The following is a 19,931-nucleotide window of genomic DNA, read 5'->3' on the forward strand; positions in this document are numbered from 1 at the left end:
TCTCTTCAAGATATTTAGATAAGAGATTAGATTAACGAAAGTTTGGGATGTGTCTAATAACCTCGAAAAATCGTCAAGAGTTATTAGGAGACCATACTATAACAAGAGGTTACAAGAGATAATTTAATTCAAATTCCGCGCTCTTTAGTTAATTATCAATAATTACCGACAATTGAAAAAATAACTGATGGCTCTAAGCTTGGAAAAACTACCTACAATCGGAAAAATAATCGACTACTTTATTAATAGTTATCGACATTGAGACATTTATTATTATCTAAAGAGCACAAAATTTAAATTGAATTTAATTTTTGCCACTTCTTCAACTCTTCTCAAAGCATGTTTTCCTAATAATTTTTCGAGGATTTCAGAAGACGTGTAATCCAACTTTTGCTTGACCCATTTAACTATTAACTTATCTAATTGTCTTATAAAGAGAGAGAAATATTTGTAAATATTTCAATATTATTTGAAACGTAACTATAATTGGAATGAATATATACATATATATATTACAATTATACTTTCTATTTTAAATAATTCTTTAAGATATCTAATAATTAGATATATATACATATATGTATACATATATGTATGTACATGTATACACACACATATATTACTTACATATAGGTATTAATGTGTATGTGTGAGTGTACAAATTCTTATTTTCAATACTTCAATTAAGGGATAAATGTATTGTTCAGTAATGCATAAACTCAATTACAGTATAAAAAAATAAATATATTTATCTATTATTAGATTTATATATAAACGTACAATATCATTAATAAGCTTTTAATTTATTGTTGATCCTTCAAATGGATTTACGGTGTAAGGTTGGATCGGTAAATAAATAGAAGCAATGTATCTCGTTTTAATGCTACAAAATATAAATAAGTAAAATATAAGGGAGAGTACAAAAATATTAATCAAAATGTCGTGATGCACGTCGAAATTGATGAAATTCTCTGCACTGACTTTATAGGATGCGTTCCACTTGGCACTCACAACGCTCGTGAGCATTGGGTGCGTTCAGCCGATACTCTGCTAGCCTAGCAATCGTGAGCAGTCGCTTGTTTTTGCTCGTTTTCTCTCCTTTGACCCAATGGATTAAAAGGAGAGGAAACGAGCGAAACCGAGCGACTGCTCACGATTGCTATAGGCTAGCGGAGTATCGGCTGAACGCACCCATTATTCTTGTTCAACATTTGACAAACAAGGATGAAATAATTCTAAGAGCGTTGCGAGCGCTCAAGTGGAAACCCATTATCGTATTATTTTTACGTTATAATTTTGACGAGAATTGATGTCGCGAATATAATTATATTATCTAGATACCAAAATTTAGTTTGAAAGAAAATCCTAAGTCGAGGGCACAATGAGTGTATATTACATATTTATACACAAGATATAATACAGTATATAAAATATGCGCAGTATGCAGGCAGTAAGGTATGCGCGACATTACTGGCCAGCGCGTGTCTACACTGACAAGGTATTATTAAAGGCCAACTTATGGAGGTTTTAGTAACTTAAAATTTGAACAATTAGCTTATAATATATTAATAATTTATTATTTCTCATTTCATATTATTTCATATAACTTATCTAGATATATATATAATATATACATATATGCGCGCATATTTACGATGCAATAACATGCAAGTTTTACTTAAGTCTTTGCCATAAAATTTCGATTATCCAAACAAGAAAAAGACCTAATTGTAACCATGAAATAAATGCAGTTATTATATTATTATTATGATAAATATATATGCTTATCTATGAAAAATAATAAATCATGAATTAAATACTGCATAGGCTAATCGTTCAAATATTTATATCGGACGGACAAATAATATCAATGTTTATATTCTGTAATTATTCCTGGACCACTCGATCACAAAACTAGTCGATTTACTCAGAGCTGGCCGCCTTTAACAGTACCTTGTCAATAGTATCGCGAAAGCGAAAAACATGTTGTAATTAGCATACAACAATCGTGATAATATTTATTCCTAACAAACTACGAGCAATTTTATTGTAATTTTGCTTCTTCCTTGACTTTCCAGCGAATTAACTCCATACAAGAGACGGCATCTTCTTTACTGTCATGACCACTAACTAAAATACAAATTATTACATGTTTTTTTAATTATTATTAAATTATATACATATATATATTCTTCTGTCTTTCTTATGTGAAAAATTGAACTTACCATCATTTTGTATGATCTTTCTGAGATATTCGGAACAGAGATTTCTCAACGCCCTTTTTTGCGGATATCCGTTCTTGTGCGGAAACATGACGCTGGTATCCACGACCGTATCGTGGAGCAGCTTTAAAGCTTTAAAATCACTTTCAAGACTGTGACCCACTAAGATTGTCTTATCTGAGAACATTGTGAGGAGCGTAGCTTGTACATCTAAAATACTCGTTGTCACATCCTTCATATCTTCTTCTGTGATCCCTGAAAACCTATCGTATCATAGAAAATTACTATCGTATACATAAATCAATATTTTGTCAGCTTATATTTTAAGGCTGCGTTCCAGAACCACGCTCTTAACGCAAAGAGCGTGCTCTGTCCTTGTTCAACTTTCTGTCAGTAACAAAGATAGAACGACGCTCGAGCGTTAAGTGGAACGCAGCCTAAATAACATTCAAATATACATCTAATCAGTTTTAGATTTCTTATCATAATTTACCTTGTGTTGTAATCAATTATTGGGTTCTGCGGCTTGACTAACGTTTCGTATATCACCTTACAATCTTCGTCAATAATCGTCACTCTGGTTAGTTCCAAACCTTGTGTAGTATAACACATTTCACAGTCAAGTGCGTAAACACCTTGCTCGTCGATAGGACCATCTTTACACATAAAAAAAAATTATTGATACATTTGAATACATGAAAAAAAATTAAGATTTGGGTACGTGGAAGAAAGGTAAAAACCTGAAAATACCTTTTGACAAAGTTTTAACGTAACCACGAAGATTTTCATAATCCGTGTAGTCCCATACATGCGTTTTTGCATCGCAGCAACCAGTAGCAGAGCCGTATTGTTGGCAACAACTGTACTTGCCTTCTCCTCTAACTGTAAACTTCCTGCCCCAATGATATATACAATTTTGTTGCCGCACAGCAAGGCCCTGTTTATTTATCATATACGCTTGGCCACATCGGCTGCACATTCTTTCATTAGGCACTTTTGACAAAATGGTTTGGTTCCGCGAATTTGTTACATACACCTTCGCATGTCCCTGCAAGGTATAAGACGTATTTTGTTGAAGATAAAATGCTGCGTTATTTCGATCGAAGGAGAAGTCAACCATTTTACATTTATTATCTATCTCATCTTATTTCACTTCTAACAATCTAAACAAATTCTAATTTTTTCATTTATGTATTTTACTATCTATATTGTTTCCTTACCTTTGTATCGTCTGGATGTTTACGTGGAAATCCGTTATCCCTAAGCTCCTGCTCCGACATAATCCATTTCTTGAGCATGTTGTAGAGCGCTGGTCCTTTAAAATCTGTCACATTCTTCTTGCTTCTGACTACACTCCAAGAACCTTTTGACTTGCCGGCGAGAACAGCTTCATGGGACACCATACCGCAGCTCAAACCAACAAACTTCTCATTCAAGTTGCTTTGATCTACTTCCTTCCTTAATCTATGAGCCGCTAACATACATGAATTCTTGTATACCGCGAGCGCCTTGCATCTCTCGTGACACGCGAGTTCTTCTTTGACGGCTCGTTGCGCTGCGTCGTCGTTATTCGTATAAATTTGCACGCATATATCGTGCATTACATTAATATAATACTGACGAACGTTTAAGGGAAACTTTTGGGTAGCGACTTGCAATGGTTCTGGACGCACGAGCTGAGGTACCTGCGTAAATAGAATTCTATTGAATACCTAATCTATCCAAGTTCGATATGAACAGGATGCGACTACACCGTGGAATATTTAATGTGTAATTATAACGTGTAATTATAACTTACCACTTGCGGTATATGAGCAACGCGTACACCGCCCTTCGTAGTTTGCGCTATTGTTTTGTCATCTACCCCCTTAGCATCCCGGCTCTTCCCCGCTGTTACTATGACCTTTTTCTTTTCCATCGCAAGGGATTTTGCGTACGGGACGTGAGCGATTCGAATGCGACCTATAATACATGTTAAATTAGCACTAAACGATTTATTATTCGTGATTCGCGATTCGTTATGATATTAGCAAATTGTACGGATGGACATATTTGTCGAATTCGTCATTCTTCATTCATAGTGATCCTAATATAGTCAAAGTTACTCGGTGTCAAGCCGTTAGACACAAACACTTAATATTTATGAAAAATCACACTTTTGCCTGCTATGATTTTGATTTTTGACCTTCAATTAGAGTAGCAGCTCCCGTTTATGATCATTATATCAAGATCATTGAATTCGACTAGACCGTCAACATTAAAGCGTTCTGGTCCTAGGATTTTTAGAAGAACCGTCAGGCAAAATGTTTCTTCGATAAAAAGGCACAGATCAGTCTATTATATTGGTAAATATATATATATATATAATTAAACATGGTTTCGTATGAGAGCGATAACTCGTAATCAGGTTCCGAATTCGATCCCTCTCTCCATGTATGTTTCGGTTTTATAAAGTTGATTAGAGGATCGAAAGTTGTGAAAGTTATGAAATCATAAGCCGGGAAAACGGCTTATTTCAATTATAAAGCTATACTATATGAACAACGAATTAAGAATCACAAAATCTGGTCCAAATCTGGTCAAATTAAAATACTTGACCAAAATAATATAAATTCTCATGTATTCAACTTGCCATTTGTATTCAGCAGCACGTCACTATTACTTATCGATGAGGCAGATTCAACATGTTCTTTGTGAATAGATGCACGTTGTGTGACATTACTCGAAGACTGAACTGCTGACTTAGACGTAACTTGAGTCTTCATTTCAGCTGCCGCCTTTTCTGTTGCCTTTTCCGCGGCCATTTCAGCCGCTGCTTGTTTCATCAAACGCCATCGCTCGTACATTTTCTGTTGCGGAGTTATAAGTTTTTTTGGTGGCTGACTAGGACCTAGTTGTCTAGTGACACTTGTGGCTGCCGAAGGATGCGCAACTCTTTTCTTACCGACTTCTTCTACGTTCTCAGTTTCTTCTCTCAAAGATTTTTTAACTGATACTAATTTCGGATAGTCCGAGGCTTGATATTCCTGTAGAACAAACATATATCTATGCAACATAAACTGACCGTACGTTAAATAAGTATTAAAAATTGTTATTTTATTAATAAATTTTAATTTCTTATTAGATAAATCAGGGAAATTTTAAGTATCTTTAATCGAGATTCATATTTTAATCAAAATGCAAAAATAAAATGGCACATATATAGTGACAAAAGATAAATGTAAATTAAACATTAAATAGACTTCTCAAGAAAATTATTTACGATCGCATTATAAATATATAAAGATTATTCACCTGAAAAATTCTTAGGCACTCTTCTTGTACATCATGATCAGAATCTGATAATTCCAAAATCTCATCTGTCATCTCATTGTGGTCATCAATGAAAGAGTGAATACTATCTACAGGACTGTCAGATCTATTAGATGAATTCCTTTCACTACTGCTTTCTTTGTGTTTGCTAGATTTTCTGGAAGAGTCACTGGATCTTCGACTTGATTCCGAACGACGTTTCCTATCACTTTTGCTCGACGTGTGTTTACTTGATTTGGAACTGGATAAATTCGAACTTGATTTATGCTTGTCGCGCTGGCTGGATGATTTGTGATGATCATTTCGATCTTTCTTCGGAGAAGTATGACTATGTTTACGCGAATCCGAGCACTCTCTACTTCCATGTGAAGAGTCCTTACTATCGCGGCTGCTTCTTCTCTTATCTTTGTCTCTGCTAGAGGAGGAACGGTGCTTATCTCTAGAATCTGACTTGTGCCTAGATCTTTCTTTGTCCTTCTTATCAGAACTATGACGATCTCTCTTATCTCTTTCCTTACTTTTATTATAATCCTTGTGTTTCTCTTTCTCTTTATCAGTATCCTGCCTTACAGAGTCCTCTCTTCTCTCCAATAATTTTTTCGAGTCACTTGCTTTATGCTGTTTAGATCTATCGCTACTTTTTATATCACCCATTTTAGCATCGTAATGATTGGTATGTATTTTATTATCTTTATTATCTTTATTGCTCGTTTGTTTATCCGCAGTATCAACTCCTGCGTGTTGCAAGTTCTCTTTTTCCTTCTCATTAATATCCTCCGTTTGTTCTGGCTCTTTTACACTTACGTTACGTTCGTCCGTAGATATATCTTCTATAGGTTCGTCATCGGAGAACCTAGGTTCAATATCCAGAGAATAATCTTGAGAATCCTCGCTGGCCGACGCTTTTGCTTGTCCTAACGCTACAGAAGTGGCGTGATTCGAAGTAATGATCTCATCTATCATATCAAATTCAGACTCATATTGACTCACAGTAGCGTCATTTAATTGCTGAACCGTTTTTAACGGTGCTTTGATCTTTTTAGGAACATATTCCTCCCTTCTCTTCTTAGATTTCGGATAATATCCCTCCTTAAATTTAGACTGATAATCGTTCGAGTTCGAGTTACTGTCATCGTACGATATTGACGAGAAAGTATCCAATTTAACTGTTGGTACATAACTTTGTTCATCCTGAACGGTTGTATTCACTATTGCGGTAGGTTTATACGTAACTTCGGGCATAATTTGAGAGCTGCTCGATTCCCGAACGATGCTCGACCATGGTTTAGCCCTGTCCGGTGAGAATTTACGTTTCACAGCCACTCTACTCTCTCTGGTCGGCATATACGAGACCACAGGTATATGCCGTTTCTTCAATTCTGCTATCGGTGTCGGGTTGTAAACACAAGCAACCGGTTTTGTGATGGTTGTGGGAATCGCAACATGCTTTCCTATATTCGGTGTAGCATTGCGTATAGCTGCAACGGAACCGGAGGACAAGGTTGGCTTGAGCCCTTCCACCACCTGAGATACGATGTTCTGTGAAACCTTCTCAGTATCGGTGACTTCCTGATCCGCGAGCACTTTTTTCACCGCTTCCGTCACTAGGTGTTGTAACATGTCAGGGGCTGAGGCCACAACACCAGTAGATTTGTCCTCCTGTATTTGTCCCGCCGTCTGGTCCTCCACCACGCCGGCCACTCCTGCTGCACTGCCTGCATCTTCTGTATAAAAAAAAATATATATATATATATATATGTCACGTATCTTTTATCCGTACACAATTCACTGTTATTTAATAAACTAGCTTGTCAATAATCTCTCAAAATATTTAAATCTTTTACAAATTCTTTGCATGTCTAACAAATTATCCCAAATTTTCTTTCCAAAGCTTCTAAGATTAAATTATCAGCCCACAAATATATATTCAATTTAATCTTCAAAAATATTGAATGTATAAAACAGTTAATAAATAACCATACAATAAATCATATTAAAAATTAAACTATTCTGGGATTAAGGATTGAATTATTTCGTAACAGTCTGTAGCAGGGGGAAAATGTATCATTCATTAGATTTTTCAAAGTTCTTTGTCTTCCTTGATACAGCGGACAAAGGAAGCGAACAAAGAATCTATTACAGAGTCAAGATTTCACCTAAATAATTAAACGACTCGACAGCGTGCAAGAAGCATAAGAATAACACGGTCAACGCGCAGGGCCTTCCTTAAAATTCACTCGATCGAGACGGAGATCCTGTCGCGCATAAAACTACCCGGGGGTCGGACGACCTCGGGATCGCGTTCCCCGAGGAAGACCATGAGGTCGGACGGTCTTACCTCGCTTGGCGTGTTTGAAGTGACAATAGGGCCGGTCGCACGAGCCGCCGTCATAAAACGGGCAATTTATCGTTTTGAAGTAGCCGGTCGAGGGCAACATAATAACTGATTCATCGCACTCCGCGCTTCGGGGAGGCCATTCTTCGCGTGCGTTGTCACCCTTGCGATCGTACGTCGCAATTAACACATCGTATTGCTCGACGATAACGATACGACGTGCGGCATGCTCGACGGGGCGCTAATCACGTTACTCTCGCACGATGAAATTTTTGTTTGCCGGTCGCCGAAATCGAAGAGAGATCAATGCGGCGATTCCGCTTCCGAGTCCGAAGTCCGCCTGGAGGTTATGGTTATGGTGCTCGTCTCGTGCTGCACCGCGGTTCGGAGTAGGTACCGTAGTCCGCGGGTACGAGGGTGCCACCACTGCCACCGTATGTACATATGTATACACATATGTACAAGCAGCTGCGATCTCGTTCTACACCTTGCAATTTGCAATTGCACTTCTACACTTGCATTCATATGTCATCATATTGCAACAAGTAATTATAAAAAAGTAGAAAAGAAGGGGAAGAAACAGGATGTGAATTACTTGATAACACGATAACATATGATAACCCTGATGAAAAAAGAGATTTCAGATTTTTTATCCAAATTAGAACATCTTTCAGAAAAACTCACAATCAAACAAAATAATACGATAAAATATTTCAGATTTTTTTCGTCAACACATCTTTATAGAAATCTGAATAAAAATGAGAAAATCCGAAAATTTATAACAAATACTGAAATATATTCCAAAAATCCTCATCCAATTATTTCTAAAAGGATTTGAAAAATTTGACATTTTTACAGAATTTTTTATAAATATAAAATATGATAAAATTTAGAAGAAATAAGAAAAAAATGAGAATTTTTTTTACTATGGATATTAAAATTGATTAAATATTTACATATAAAAAACTTTATTAATGACAAAAATAATTTATCTCTATTATTCTATTAATATAAAATACATTTTATTTTGTAATCTGTTATACTCTGCACGTAATCGTAGTCCCTATAGCTATATAATTATATGTATAAAAGAAGAAATAATAAAGTTTTGAGTTTGTGGAATTGAAATACTTGGAATTGTGTCTTAATTATTTTACCTTGTCCCTATAATTACATCTCAATGCTTCGTAGATTTTTAATAAAAACTTCTATTTTTTTATCTTTTATCGGATCTTTGATATGAGATATTATATATAAGTATAATATGTTACATTATATATGTATATGTACGTTTGTGAGAAAAACAAATTTATACATGAAATATTGCGAATTATCAATATCTTTATTATCACGTTATTACATGTTTTTAGAGATAAACTCGAATCAGTAAATTAAACCAATTGAGCAGCTTTATTTCATTAACTGTGAGGAAGTGTTAAGCAGCGTTTCTTACTCTGTTAAAATTTAATTAACGAACTCAAGTTCACTTGCTCAAATTATTTAAGTGACAAAAGGACAAATTGTAGTTGTCTTCTCGGAACACGTGTTACATAATAAAGCTCTGAGTTACAAGTGAGAGACAAATACTACCGAGATTCCATCGAGGATGGATTGCTTGATTTGCTGTACAACCGCGTTGATAATATCCTTTAGCCTCTTTTACCTGTACGCCAAGTACAGGCTGTCCTACTGGAGTAGACGCGGAGTGAAAAGCCCCCCGACGCATCTGCTTTTCGGCAATTTCAAGGACTGCGTCACCCTGAAGAAGCCACCGGGTGAGATAATGCGCGAAATCTACAACAGCGCCGACCCGGACGATCTCTATATCGGCTTTTACATCTTCCACAAGCCTATGCTGCTCCTGCGGGATCATGACCTGATCAAACAAGTGATGATCAAGGACTTCGACGTCTTCCCGAATCGGCGATTTGGTTCAGGCATCGAGAGGGACTCGGTGGGCCTGGACAGTATCTTGTCTATGAAGCAGCCCAGATATAAATACGTGAAGAACAAGCTAACCCCAGTCTTGACCGGGCAGAAACTGAAGAACATGATACCGCTGATGATGGAGTGTGGGAAACTCATGTTGAGTTTCATCGAGAAATTGCCGACGGACGAGGCTGAACGGAGTACGTGGGAGGTGAAGGACATCAGTGGCCGTTATAGCACTGACGTTCTGGCTTCCCTGGTGTTCGGCATTAGCATAAATTCATTCGACGAAAAGGAGACTGCCTTCTTGAAAAACGGTGGGACTTAATTTATTGCGCTGATTTTATCCGGCATGGCGAAGCTATTGCCAGCGACAACTTTCGTTGTACATTATAATCTGCTGGGAAATTGTTTATTCGTTATTGTGTATATAATCATAGATGTTTAAAAGAGAAGGAGATATACTGCTGTTGTTTTGTCGTTTATCAGATAATTACGCATTTGCAGGTATGAGCATCTTCAGAGGTTTGAGGCGCGGCATTGCATTCATTATCCTCTTCTTCATTCCCGAGTGGGATTTTTTAATAGCGCCGTTCATCAAAACGCCCGCGAATCATCTTCGCAAAGTTTTCTGGCAATCCATGAACACTAGAGAACAGCTAGCATTTACGAGAGGAGACATGATAGATTCCATGTTGGCGCTCAAAAATGGAGAACAGAATCCCATTTACAGTAAAGATCACACTCGCATGATTTCTAAAATTTGAACGATAACAATCGCATACAATTTATATTTATACATAATATATAGTATCATAAAACTTCAATATAGTTCTGCTGCATTGACTTATGCATTATTAAGAGGATTATGTGGAGACTTGTTGATATTACTCATTTAATCATTAATGTCGTAGAGTTTGAAGGCGACAATTTACTGGCGCATCCCTCCAGTTTTTACATCGCCGGATTTGAAGCATCCGCCACCGCGCTCGCCTTTGTCCTATATGATCTTGCACGTCATCCGGAGCACCAAGACACTTTATACAACGAGATACAGACACACCTGTCGGGAAAAGATTTGACCATGGATCTGATCAAGGAACTATCTTTCTTGGACTGCGTTATAGCTGAATCGTTGAGACTACATCCTCCTCTACCCGTCACTGATAGGATAACCACAAGGGATTATGAGGTGAGCAACACATCACAAGTAACTGAACAGGCCGCGTGTTTCCTTGGCTTCCTTGACTATTATATATATATATATATCATTTTTAGTTGCCCCGCACTGGATTGACAATTGAGAAAGATATTCCGGTGTATGTCTCTATAAATGCGACGAATCAAGATCCTAAATACTTTTCCAATCCGCAAAACTTTATTCCATTGAGAACAGAGACAGAAAACAAAAAATTTTACGAATCCTTGGCATTTGGTATAGGACCACGATCATGTATCGGTCAGAGATTTGCCCTATTAATTCTAAAAGTAGCGTTAATTACTATCCTTTCAAATTATACTATGTCTTACGAAACGAATGAAAAACATGACAACGACGCTATTCACGTATTCACGTATGCAGCTGATGGTCTGTATGTGCAATTCAAAAAACGTCATTAGATCCTTACTTAAAACTAACGTAGCACATTTGTAACCGTGTTACTTGGTATTATCCGATTTAGCTTTCAAGAAACGTTTTTAAAAATAACACAGAAAAGACATATAAAGAAGAAGACAGCAAGTTACCGCAAGATTGTATATTTACAAATATATAACAGAATATATCTCTTTAAATAGTATAATAGCTTACATTCGTTAAAATTAATTTATCGTTACATACATGTATTTTATAAGTACGAACGAAGGATGTACGATTTCTATATTCAGGTAACTATGCATTATATAAAATATCCGTCGTACATGAATTTTAACGATAGGTCATGTATTTATATTTGTCCATTATTTGTGCTTTCCTAAGATGTACTGAAATATATACTCGATTGGTCGTGATTCCTTCGTGCACAATTTTATGCAAAACACGAAAAAAATTAAATTAAATTAAATTAAATTAAATTATATTAGATTATGTTGCATGCTAATACACTTTCACAAGAAAAATATCTTTGTGATGTGCATGTATTATGCACTATACCATTAAATATACCGTTTTGCGAGGTCAACAGTTTTATACCGTTAACATTTGAAAGGAGAGATTCTAAAAGATATTTTTGAACACTGTACGCATGTCTCATGCATGACAAGATTTGCTATTACGAGTTATAGCATAACTTAAAGTTTTGTTTCGTGTTTCACTCGTGTTCTAAGTAATTGACTCGGTCGCAGGACACCATGGGAATTGTTTAAATAGCAATTGTTAGACGCGCCGCACTCTACGTTAGGCCCAGTGGCGTCATTCTCCTCACTATTTTCGTATATGTGACGCCTCTGCAGGATTTCGTCATAATTATGACCGTGATGGGCCTTTGTTTGCATTTGCGCCTCCGAGTCTGTTTCGTCCTCGTTATCAGCACTATCTACATCGCCTGAAAAAAAATTACTGTCAGCGTTAATAAAAGTTTAGTCCATAATTGATTCGGTTGAGTTATCTTATAAAATTTCTGTTGTGTAGTATAGATGATTAAGACAAATAGACAAGAAGCACACTCACCATCGGAACTATTAGTGGACGGCAAGTAAAAGCGTGAGGAAGATATTTTATTATTTCCCGCGCGGCGCTCTCGTTCTCTCACAGCGCTGTTAGGATTATACTTAAACTCGCGGGGCAGCGTGTAACTCCTAGGTAACGAGACTTGGCTGCCCTCCATGTCGCTGACTTCCGCTTCTCCGTCGCCCTTGCCTTTGGAACTTTCTTCGACACCATTCTGATTCGCGTGCAATCTGACAAAATGTAATTTTGAATCAATTGACTCATTTGGATTCGATTGTTTGGACGTTCGATCGAGCTTTTATTACCTGTGACTGAGATGTCCAGGCGGTGACCAATGAGGATAATGATGCGGAAGGCATCGCGGTGCTAGTAATATCTCCGGCGTGTCCGCTCGTTCTCGTTGAGGCGCCGCTCTCCACGGATTCGAGGGATGCGAGTTGGGATAATACGGGGAGGAAGGTGGCGGGGGTAAGAGGCAATGCATTTTCACGGGTGGCCAGGACGATAACGCACTACCACCATTCTGCTCGGAGAACGACGGCGGAGATGTGAATAAAGGCGAACTCGGGGAGGTATGCAATTTCGTGTTAGGTGGTGGTTGCTGATTAGACGCGGAAGGGGAGGACGAAAATGATGATGTGGAAGCGGAGGGCGGTGGGAACAACTTACCCTCCTTAATCTCCTCCTGTATCGCTCGCAATTCGCGCAGTTGCTGTTGCTTTTTCTCCTTCAGTTTCTCGCGTATTAACGTAACGTTCAACGAACCACCGATCGCCATATCAGTCTCATTTTTGCGCTCGTTGGAACCATCGTTCTGTATCAAGAGATTAATTACATTGTGACAACAGTCATATCGCAATGATCAACAAACAGATTTTTGACAAATATACCTGTACTATATTAGAGGATATGGGCTTCTTCCAAAACGGAATCAATTGCCGCGATCCATTGCCCATGTTAAGCCATTGTTTTGAATCGCCTATCGCTGCTACGGAATTTATCACTGTGCCCGTTTGCGATTGCGGCGGCGGTGGTGGTACGAAGCTGGTCGGCTTTTTCTTCTTGCGATTCGGATTTACAACCGTCGGATTCGCGAAACGGCAATTGAACACGCCCGGTATACCGCCATTACTTAATTTAACTTTCCTCATGCCAATGTTAATGTTAATCTTCTTCCTTTCATTATAATCTATTTGCTTCTCTTCCGCATGGTCCTGAAAGTTCAAAAAGTTGCATAACGATGCTTCCGAGAAGAGAAATCCGTCTCGTCTCGTATCATACCTGATTGGATAGCGTGGTGAGATTCGAACCAGTCATTCTTCCACCAGCCTCGTACCTCAATCTTCTCACATGAAAAAATCTGTAACAAAAAAGAAAAATGCACAATGTAAAAAATACAACCACCGATATTAATAAAATAAAATTGAATAAAATATCGCACTTACCTATAGTAAAGACCCATGAAAAACATGCCACCGAAAAATAAAGCTAGTAGAATAAGTACTAGAGTAACTGGATGTAGATGATGCTGGTGAGGCAAAAGATCGGCACGATTAACACCAGCTATCCACACGCCGATGAGTAGACTGTTCTCCAAGAACATTACAGTGTAAAATATCACCTGAGAGAAGGAAAACATGACATTAACATATAGACTGTCTTTCGGATGTAAAAATCCTTGATATCTTCCAACTACTAACCATTTTTTGACGATGATTCGTCTCATGTAGATTAACATATGCGAATATATATACAAAGGCGAGGAGAGAAGCGAGGAAAGTCTTCCTAAAAAGAGGGAGACGCTCGCCACCGTGGAAGAGTCCGTCCGGGGTGAGCAGTAACCATGTCAACATGGACAACCAGTGGAGGGCCATCACGATCAACAGCCACTGTCCACCGTACAGCGAAGCGTACGCGACCAATGCTCCGACGCGAGCACTCACTGTCCCCAAACGCCAGAATAACTGCGCCAACACTCCCAACCATGTTAGCACTAAACGTTCCAGATTACGTAGACGCGCAGCACCCTTGCTGAAACTCGCGACCGCCCAGCATACGCTCCATAAGGAGAGTCCCGCCGATACTAGTGTCAACTCCTTTAATTTAATGGCGTCCTTGCCTTCGCTCTCCTTCAGTTTCCCGGCTACTATTTCACCACTGTCGGTAGCGCCGAACAAGACGTACAGCTGCAGAAGTAGCATTGGAGCGGCTTCACAGAATGCGTGTATCAGCCGTAATACACAAAGCTCCCGTACCTGAGACGACGAATATCGTAATGAAACGAAAGAGACGGTGGGAAGACATTCATCTTTTCAAAACTACGTACCTCGTGCTTCACGTAAGTTAAATTGACTGGGATAAATAACTTGAAATATCTCCATAGTACACCGACTTGAGTGGAGTGGAATAATAGAACACAGCCTACGGTCCAGTTGCCAATTCTCTTCACTGGATTTACACGACAATTGTTTGGTGTGCTGTTTGTTAATTTACCTCTAGCTCCCCAGAGGTACCATCGCAAACTAACAATCTATAAGAGTAATTATATAATATATAATTATTACGGCAAAATAGCAAGAGCATAAAGATAGATTCCTTCAGATACAAACCTGAGAAATTAACAAAGAAGTTGCTATAAGAGTGATGCTTAATGGGAACAATATGGGTGACGCTGTAGCTTGATGGGCAAGGGCATATACCATTGCAAAATCAAAGACAACATCGCAGAAATAGGATGCTAATGAAATAATGTTAAATAGTACATCACACAGGGGCAAAAATTCGTGCTGATGTTGTGGTTGATGACACTGGGCCATAATGGGCTTTTATTGCCCATTTGGAATATTTAGCAATTTTTTATTTTACTTTACCAATCTACTCCCCTCTTCCTGTAAATAAAATATTACATATCTTACTAAACCATATAACTAAAGAATAAAATATAAAAAGAGAAAGTATTATATATATATTTTTTTTTTATTTTTATGAACAAAATTAATTTCTTTCAAACGGAAAAATATTAGCTTCAGTCATAGAAGATAAATTAAGAATAAAAAGGTTTATATTGTTTTTTTATCTTCGTACTATTTCTTACTTTAAACTTTATAAACTAGGTGTAAAATACTCTTCTCTTATAATTACTCTCTTCGTACAATTTAAATCATAAAATACTCTTCTCGTACAATTAAAAATTAATGTATCTCTCAATAACTTTATAAATATATAAAACTGAAAAATGTGCATTGTTTTACAGTCAGAAATACGACAGAAATTACCAATAGGTATTTCGTGCTAAGACGGCTATAAACAAGTCACGACGTTCGATGTCACAGGCGGACTCATTTGTCCGTTATGCGCCGAGGTCAAACTGAACGTCGCTCTCGCGACGTCGCGAGATCCGCGTTTGCCCTGCGCCGCATTCAAAACGCACCCCACGGCACTTGACGACGTCGGGACGCGCACGGACGGATTTTTAAAAGCCAGCGCAACGAGGCGGACGCGCAACAATGTCGGCGCGTATAGCGTAGCGTGGGATCGCGCGCTCGCTCAGCGCATTCCGCGCGTGTCATTGACGAGAACGGCGATCACAAAAATCACTCTCCCGATCCGGACGCTGCCGCAGCCGCCACCGCCGCCACCACCACCGCCGCTCGCGGGGAAGCTGGATCAGCGGCGTTGGTATGCGCGGAATTCGCCGCGGAGCCCACGTTTAGAGGAACGCGCGTTTCCACCTGGAGCGCCGCTCCCTCCTCTTCCTCCTCCTCCTCCCTGCTACCAGTACTCGGCCGATCCCGGTCGTCGTCCGCCGTTCCCTAAGACTCGTCGCCGTCGTCGTCGTAGCGTTTCGCGCTCGTTCGCGCGCTGCATCTTTCGCGGGGGACCACGGCGAATCCCGGCGCCACGGCGAAAGAACGCGCGTACGAGATCGTCGTCCCACGCATACCGATCCGCCGATCTACCTGTTGATTCAGTGCAATTCAATGCGGCTGTCTCACGCGTACACACCGCTCGCTCGCTCACTCTTCTCGGCTCTCCTTCTCTTCTCTTTCTCCTTTCCTCGCTCGCATATAATCGCAGCCGCTTTACAAACACCTGGCGCCGCCGGTGAGGAACGCGAGAGCGAGCCTCACCTTAGGCGGCCTATACCCGGCTCCTCCGTCAGATTTTTTCCGGTTATTCTTCCTCCCGCGTACCGATCGCCTCGATACCACGAACCACGAGCGCCAACGCGAGTTCGGGACTTGGCTCCATCGCACGATCCTGCACGGCGTCCCGCGGCACGCGCACGTGTAATTTTTAATAAGAATCAAAATTCACGGATAAAGATTTATTATGCATTAATATGCTTACGAAAATATGGAGTAACATTTTTTTTATATATATTGTATATATCTGAGACAACGTTCAACACATATAAACATATATGATACGTACAAGCTTGTATATTGTAAAAATTTTGTGCCATTGCCATTGCCCCTATGTACATAACTTATAGTTGCCACATACGTGTATACAACGTATATAAAAATCTTATATTAACATCTTACGTTACAAAATTATTAAAGATTTGTAATCACAATTCAACGGATAAAAATCTGTCAAAAGTATGTTGTATACTCAGCGTTTTATCGTTTGTGCGACTCTTTCATTAATATATCTAAACCGTTAATATGTTCTAGCCTCGTAGTAGTCGTTAGAGTTAGACAATTAAAGAATAATTTCGTTCTTGTAGTTTCTCGTAAGTTCCTTATGCGGTAGAACAATCGAGTTCAGTAGAATTTTTTCCGCAGCCAAACTCACGCTAGTACCTGAAATGTAATATATATAATTGCAACGCGCGCGTGCCGCTACTATGTAGAAACAGTTTTGATGTATTTCATTTCTTTACCGAGTATCGTGATGGATGGGTTGAGCTTGCCGTTGGCGTGGAATAGTGGTAAGTTGTCCATTTTCGCAAATGGCTTGTTAGGATTGGGATCGCACGGAGTCCCCTCGACGCGGGCCCATTCGCCTACGTTGGTGCCTGTCCCTATGATGCTGTGTAAAATAAGGGAATGGGCCTGGATGTGCGCATTAGCCAACACGATCGACTCTCTGATTCTCACGCCAGGCTCGATCGTCGTGTACGGGCCTATACTAACATTTGGACCTAGCTACAAGAAACAGAATGTCTCGTGTCACGAGAGCAAGCTTGTAAAATCATAGCAATGCAATTTATCCACGCAGTTCGTACCACAGAAGTCGGATGTACGCTAGCCGATGGATGAACGTACACATCTCCTATAACGTGACAGTGACTTTTGCTCGTAGAAGCAAGGCGGCTCGGTTGCTTCTGCTTGTAAAGGGCCAAGTAATGCCGATTGGCATATATCGCGGAGCCCGCAGTTTTCACCTGCGACCACCATCCGAATACAGGTAGGGCAAACAACCGACCAGATCCTGCTAAACGCGTCAGGATGTCTTGCTCAAATGCGATGTGCGCCGGATCTCTACCATTGCCTACGCACAACTGCCTGTAATCCCACAACAAGAAAGAAAGAAAGAACGTTATCCTATTGCGTTCTAAGGGAGTCCACAAGAAACTTACATTATATGATCTTGCTGCTGGTTGGCGTGAAAGACATCTCCCATTGTTTGAAAAATTTCTAGAGATGCGAGATATATACCGCAATTGATAAGAGTCGACACGAATGTCGAGGGTTTCTCCACATAATGCGCCACCTCTCCCTCCTTCCCCAAAACCATACATCCGTAGTTCAATGATTGTCGTCGAGTCGCCTCCGTTGCCACGATCGTGAGGAGGGCTCGCTTGTCGCCGTGGAACTCCACCATCTCTCGCAGAGGGAAATCGGCACAGACGTCTCCGTTCATAACGAAGAAGCACGTCGGGCTGCCTGAACGAATCTGATCGCGGAAATGGTACATGCCGCCTGCCGTTCCAAGGGGCGTGAACTCTTGTAGATATCGAATGATCACGCCGTAGGTACTCGACATCTCCCGCACAAACTGAGCCAGATCGTTCTTGGGATAAGCCCCGATTATCAACACTTCGTTAAGACCGGGAACTTTGGTACAGGCTTCGATGTGATGCTGTATCATGGGTAATCCGGCCACTGGAAACAGCGGCTTTGGGATATCCAGGGACAGAGGTCTAAATCTAGTCCCTGCAAGAAGAGACAAAAACACAACTTGACATATACACAAGAAAAACAAAGTATACTTTCAATGAATCTATATTAAAGTTTTGACAAAAGATATGCACAATAGAGCAATAAAAGGAGCCTACCGATGAAACAATTAGAATGTGACGTAATCCAACAGCAATGTTAAAAAATTATAATATCAATATCAATTGTAACTTCAAGTGATAAAAGTACATAATTATATACATTTAATTATGCATAGTTTTAACATCAACAACGATTCTACAATTCTCCAGCTCAATTATTTGATAATTGAGTTTACTAATTATAGCATAATTATTTCACAATTAAGTAATCAACACGAACCCTTTAAAGGTCCTCCAATTAAAACGACAGCCTTCAACATAATTGCACAAGTTAAATGTCCCTTCCACTGAACAGCTCCAAAATATTCTCGCAAGAGACGACGATCATCCAAGCTCTCCGAGACAGCGAGGGAAACTGAAAACTGACGCTAATCGCACCACGCAGACATGTCGCGTACATACACGTGTGGACGCGTCATCGGTGACGATATCGGTATCGGTGTAACGTAGAGATTTCGATGAATCGACTCGGCGACAGAGCGGGCATATCGCACTTTTAGAAAAATGACTCTCCTCGAACACCAGTCAAGCCACGCTTGACGAATGTTGACAGATAATCGACAGATAATACCGGCGAGTGGCGTATACCGGAAGAGAGCTTGCCGAGGTAATCGAGATATTCGAGACACGGCATCCACATCCAACGGTGACGTCGCAAGCCGCAAGGCTACATGGCTACATCGAGTGCCGCCGGCCGCCACTTGAAATCGTGCGCTCTTATACACTCCGTAGTTTCCTCCCTCGTTCTAATCTCGACAGATTTCTGGAGCCACACGCGTAAAGGAACGCGCGTCTCGTTTTCCTCGATTATCAACGCTTCGGTCCGTACGAATTAAGTGGCAATCAGCTGACGCGATCCCGCACGAAGTAACTCCGGTTGAGCTCCGGTTGGTTGTTGCATTTTTCCGTCGCGTTTCCCTTTCGCCTGAAAATCTAATCGACGTGAGAAACAGCTCGACTGGATATGGTGGATACAATGGGAGATTCGAGCTGCACCTGTTATGCGAAATCCAGTTAGAAATCTGTTTCTTCTCGCAGAAGGGATTTACAAATTATGAGCGTTCGGATATTCCGATATCGCAGTCCATCAATCACCCGCGGGATCACAATGGATAATGGACGCGCCATGTTGTTGACACATGAAAATCGTCCAATAGCAGCGCGACGAGCGAGCGG

The 19,931-nt window shown here is 39.7% G+C and overlaps 4 protein-coding genes across 5 annotated transcripts; 1 reads left to right on the plus strand and 3 right to left on the minus strand.

Annotated features, from left to right (window-relative positions):
• Window positions 1-1,370: 1,370 nt before the first annotated feature.
• LOC143899077 (uncharacterized) lies at window positions 1,371-8,282 on the minus strand. Its single transcript, XM_077409048.1, has 9 exons — window positions 7,873-8,282; window positions 5,517-7,258; window positions 4,855-5,248; window positions 4,021-4,184; window positions 3,443-3,907; window positions 2,973-3,270; window positions 2,716-2,878; window positions 2,226-2,485; window positions 1,371-2,130 (listed from the first exon to the last, which is right to left on the minus strand). Exons 1-9 carry the CDS (start codon window positions 7,970-7,972, stop codon window positions 2,045-2,047), a joined length of 3,672 nt encoding a protein of 1,223 aa, XP_077265174.1. The 5' UTR covers window positions 7,973-8,282; the 3' UTR covers window positions 1,371-2,044.
• A 963-nt stretch (window positions 8,283-9,245) lies between these two features.
• Window positions 9,246-11,600, plus strand: LOC143898928 (cytochrome P450 6k1-like). Its single transcript, XM_077408729.1, has 4 exons — window positions 9,246-10,115; window positions 10,306-10,530; window positions 10,713-10,990; window positions 11,077-11,600. The coding sequence occupies exons 1-4, from the start codon at window positions 9,476-9,478 to the stop codon at window positions 11,416-11,418; spliced, it is 1,485 nt and encodes a 494-aa protein (XP_077264855.1). The 5' UTR covers window positions 9,246-9,475; the 3' UTR covers window positions 11,419-11,600.
• A 201-nt stretch (window positions 11,601-11,801) lies between these two features.
• LOC143898927 (uncharacterized) lies at window positions 11,802-16,626 on the minus strand. Its single transcript, XM_077408728.1, has 10 exons — window positions 15,742-16,626; window positions 15,076-15,354; window positions 14,793-14,996; window positions 14,167-14,721; window positions 13,912-14,087; window positions 13,748-13,826; window positions 13,357-13,680; window positions 12,772-13,280; window positions 12,467-12,696; window positions 11,802-12,341 (listed from the first exon to the last, which is right to left on the minus strand). Exons 2-10 carry the CDS (start codon window positions 15,280-15,282, stop codon window positions 12,088-12,090), a joined length of 2,538 nt encoding a protein of 845 aa, XP_077264854.1. The 5' UTR covers window positions 15,283-15,354; window positions 15,742-16,626; the 3' UTR covers window positions 11,802-12,087.
• Window positions 16,627-16,983: 357 nt separating this feature from the next.
• Window positions 16,984-19,892, minus strand: Gmppa (GDP-mannose pyrophosphorylase A). 2 transcript variants are annotated; one of them, XM_077408730.1, is made up of 6 exons: window positions 19,752-19,892; window positions 18,976-19,680; window positions 18,054-18,630; window positions 17,700-17,979; window positions 17,355-17,619; window positions 16,984-17,274 (listed from the first exon to the last, which is right to left on the minus strand). In XM_077408730.1, the coding sequence occupies exons 2-6, from the start codon at window positions 19,013-19,015 to the stop codon at window positions 17,174-17,176; spliced, it is 1,263 nt and encodes a 420-aa protein (XP_077264856.1). In that variant the 5' UTR covers window positions 19,016-19,680; window positions 19,752-19,892; the 3' UTR covers window positions 16,984-17,173. The 2 variants fall into 2 exon arrangements, with proteins under 2 accessions (XP_077264856.1, XP_077264857.1); XM_077408731.1 differs by having other exon boundaries at window positions 18,976-19,855.
• Window positions 19,893-19,931: the final 39 nt, after the last annotated feature.

The sequence above is a fragment of the Temnothorax americanus genome, unplaced genomic scaffold (assembly GCF_048541705.1).
Source record: "Temnothorax americanus isolate GAGA-0224 unplaced genomic scaffold, ASM4854170v1 Scaffold25, whole genome shotgun sequence".
Lineage (NCBI taxonomy): Eukaryota > Metazoa > Arthropoda > Insecta > Hymenoptera > Formicidae > Temnothorax > Temnothorax americanus.

Excerpts from the sequence above, each read along its gene's own strand:
- LOC143899077 (XM_077409048.1), bottom strand. The coding sequence starts at position 7,972 with ATGTTGCCCTCGACCGGCTACTTCAAAACGATAAATTGCCCGTTTTAT. Across the intron at positions 7,259-7,872 it reads CTTCAAACACGCCAAGCGAG|AAGATGCAGGCAGTGCAGCA; the intron begins GTAAGACCGTCC and ends TTTTTTATACAG. Across the intron at positions 2,879-2,972 it reads CGTTAAAACTTTGTCAAAAG|ATGGTCCTATCGACGAGCAA; the intron begins GTATTTTCAGGT and ends TTATGTGTAAAG.
- LOC143898927 (XM_077408728.1), bottom strand. The coding sequence starts at position 15,282 with ATGGCCCAGTGTCATCAACCACAACATCAGCACGAATTTTTGCCCCTG. Across the intron at positions 14,997-15,075 it reads CTTCTTTGTTAATTTCTCAG|ATTGTTAGTTTGCGATGGTA; the intron begins GTTTGTATCTGA and ends TTACTCTTATAG. Across the intron at positions 13,681-13,747 it reads TCACCACGCTATCCAATCAG|GACCATGCGGAAGAGAAGCA; the intron begins GTATGATACGAG and ends TTGAACTTTCAG.
- Gmppa (XM_077408730.1), bottom strand. The coding sequence starts at position 19,015 with ATGTTGAAGGCTGTCGTTTTAATTGGAGGACCTTTAAAGG. Across the intron at positions 17,980-18,053 it reads CAGCAGCAAGATCATATAAT|GCAGTTGTGCGTAGGCAATG; the intron begins GTAAGTTTCTTG and ends GTGGGATTACAG. Across the intron at positions 17,275-17,354 it reads CCCATCCATCACGATACTCG|GTACTAGCGTGAGTTTGGCT; the intron begins GTAAAGAAATGA and ends ATTACATTTCAG.
- LOC143898928 (XM_077408729.1), top strand. The coding sequence starts at position 9,476 with ATGGATTGCTTGATTTGCTGTACAACCGCGTTGATAATATCCTTTAGC. Across the intron at positions 10,116-10,305 it reads GACTGCCTTCTTGAAAAACG|GTATGAGCATCTTCAGAGGT; the intron begins GTGGGACTTAAT and ends ACGCATTTGCAG. Across the intron at positions 10,531-10,712 it reads AGAACAGAATCCCATTTACA|AGTTTGAAGGCGACAATTTA; the intron begins GTAAAGATCACA and ends TTAATGTCGTAG.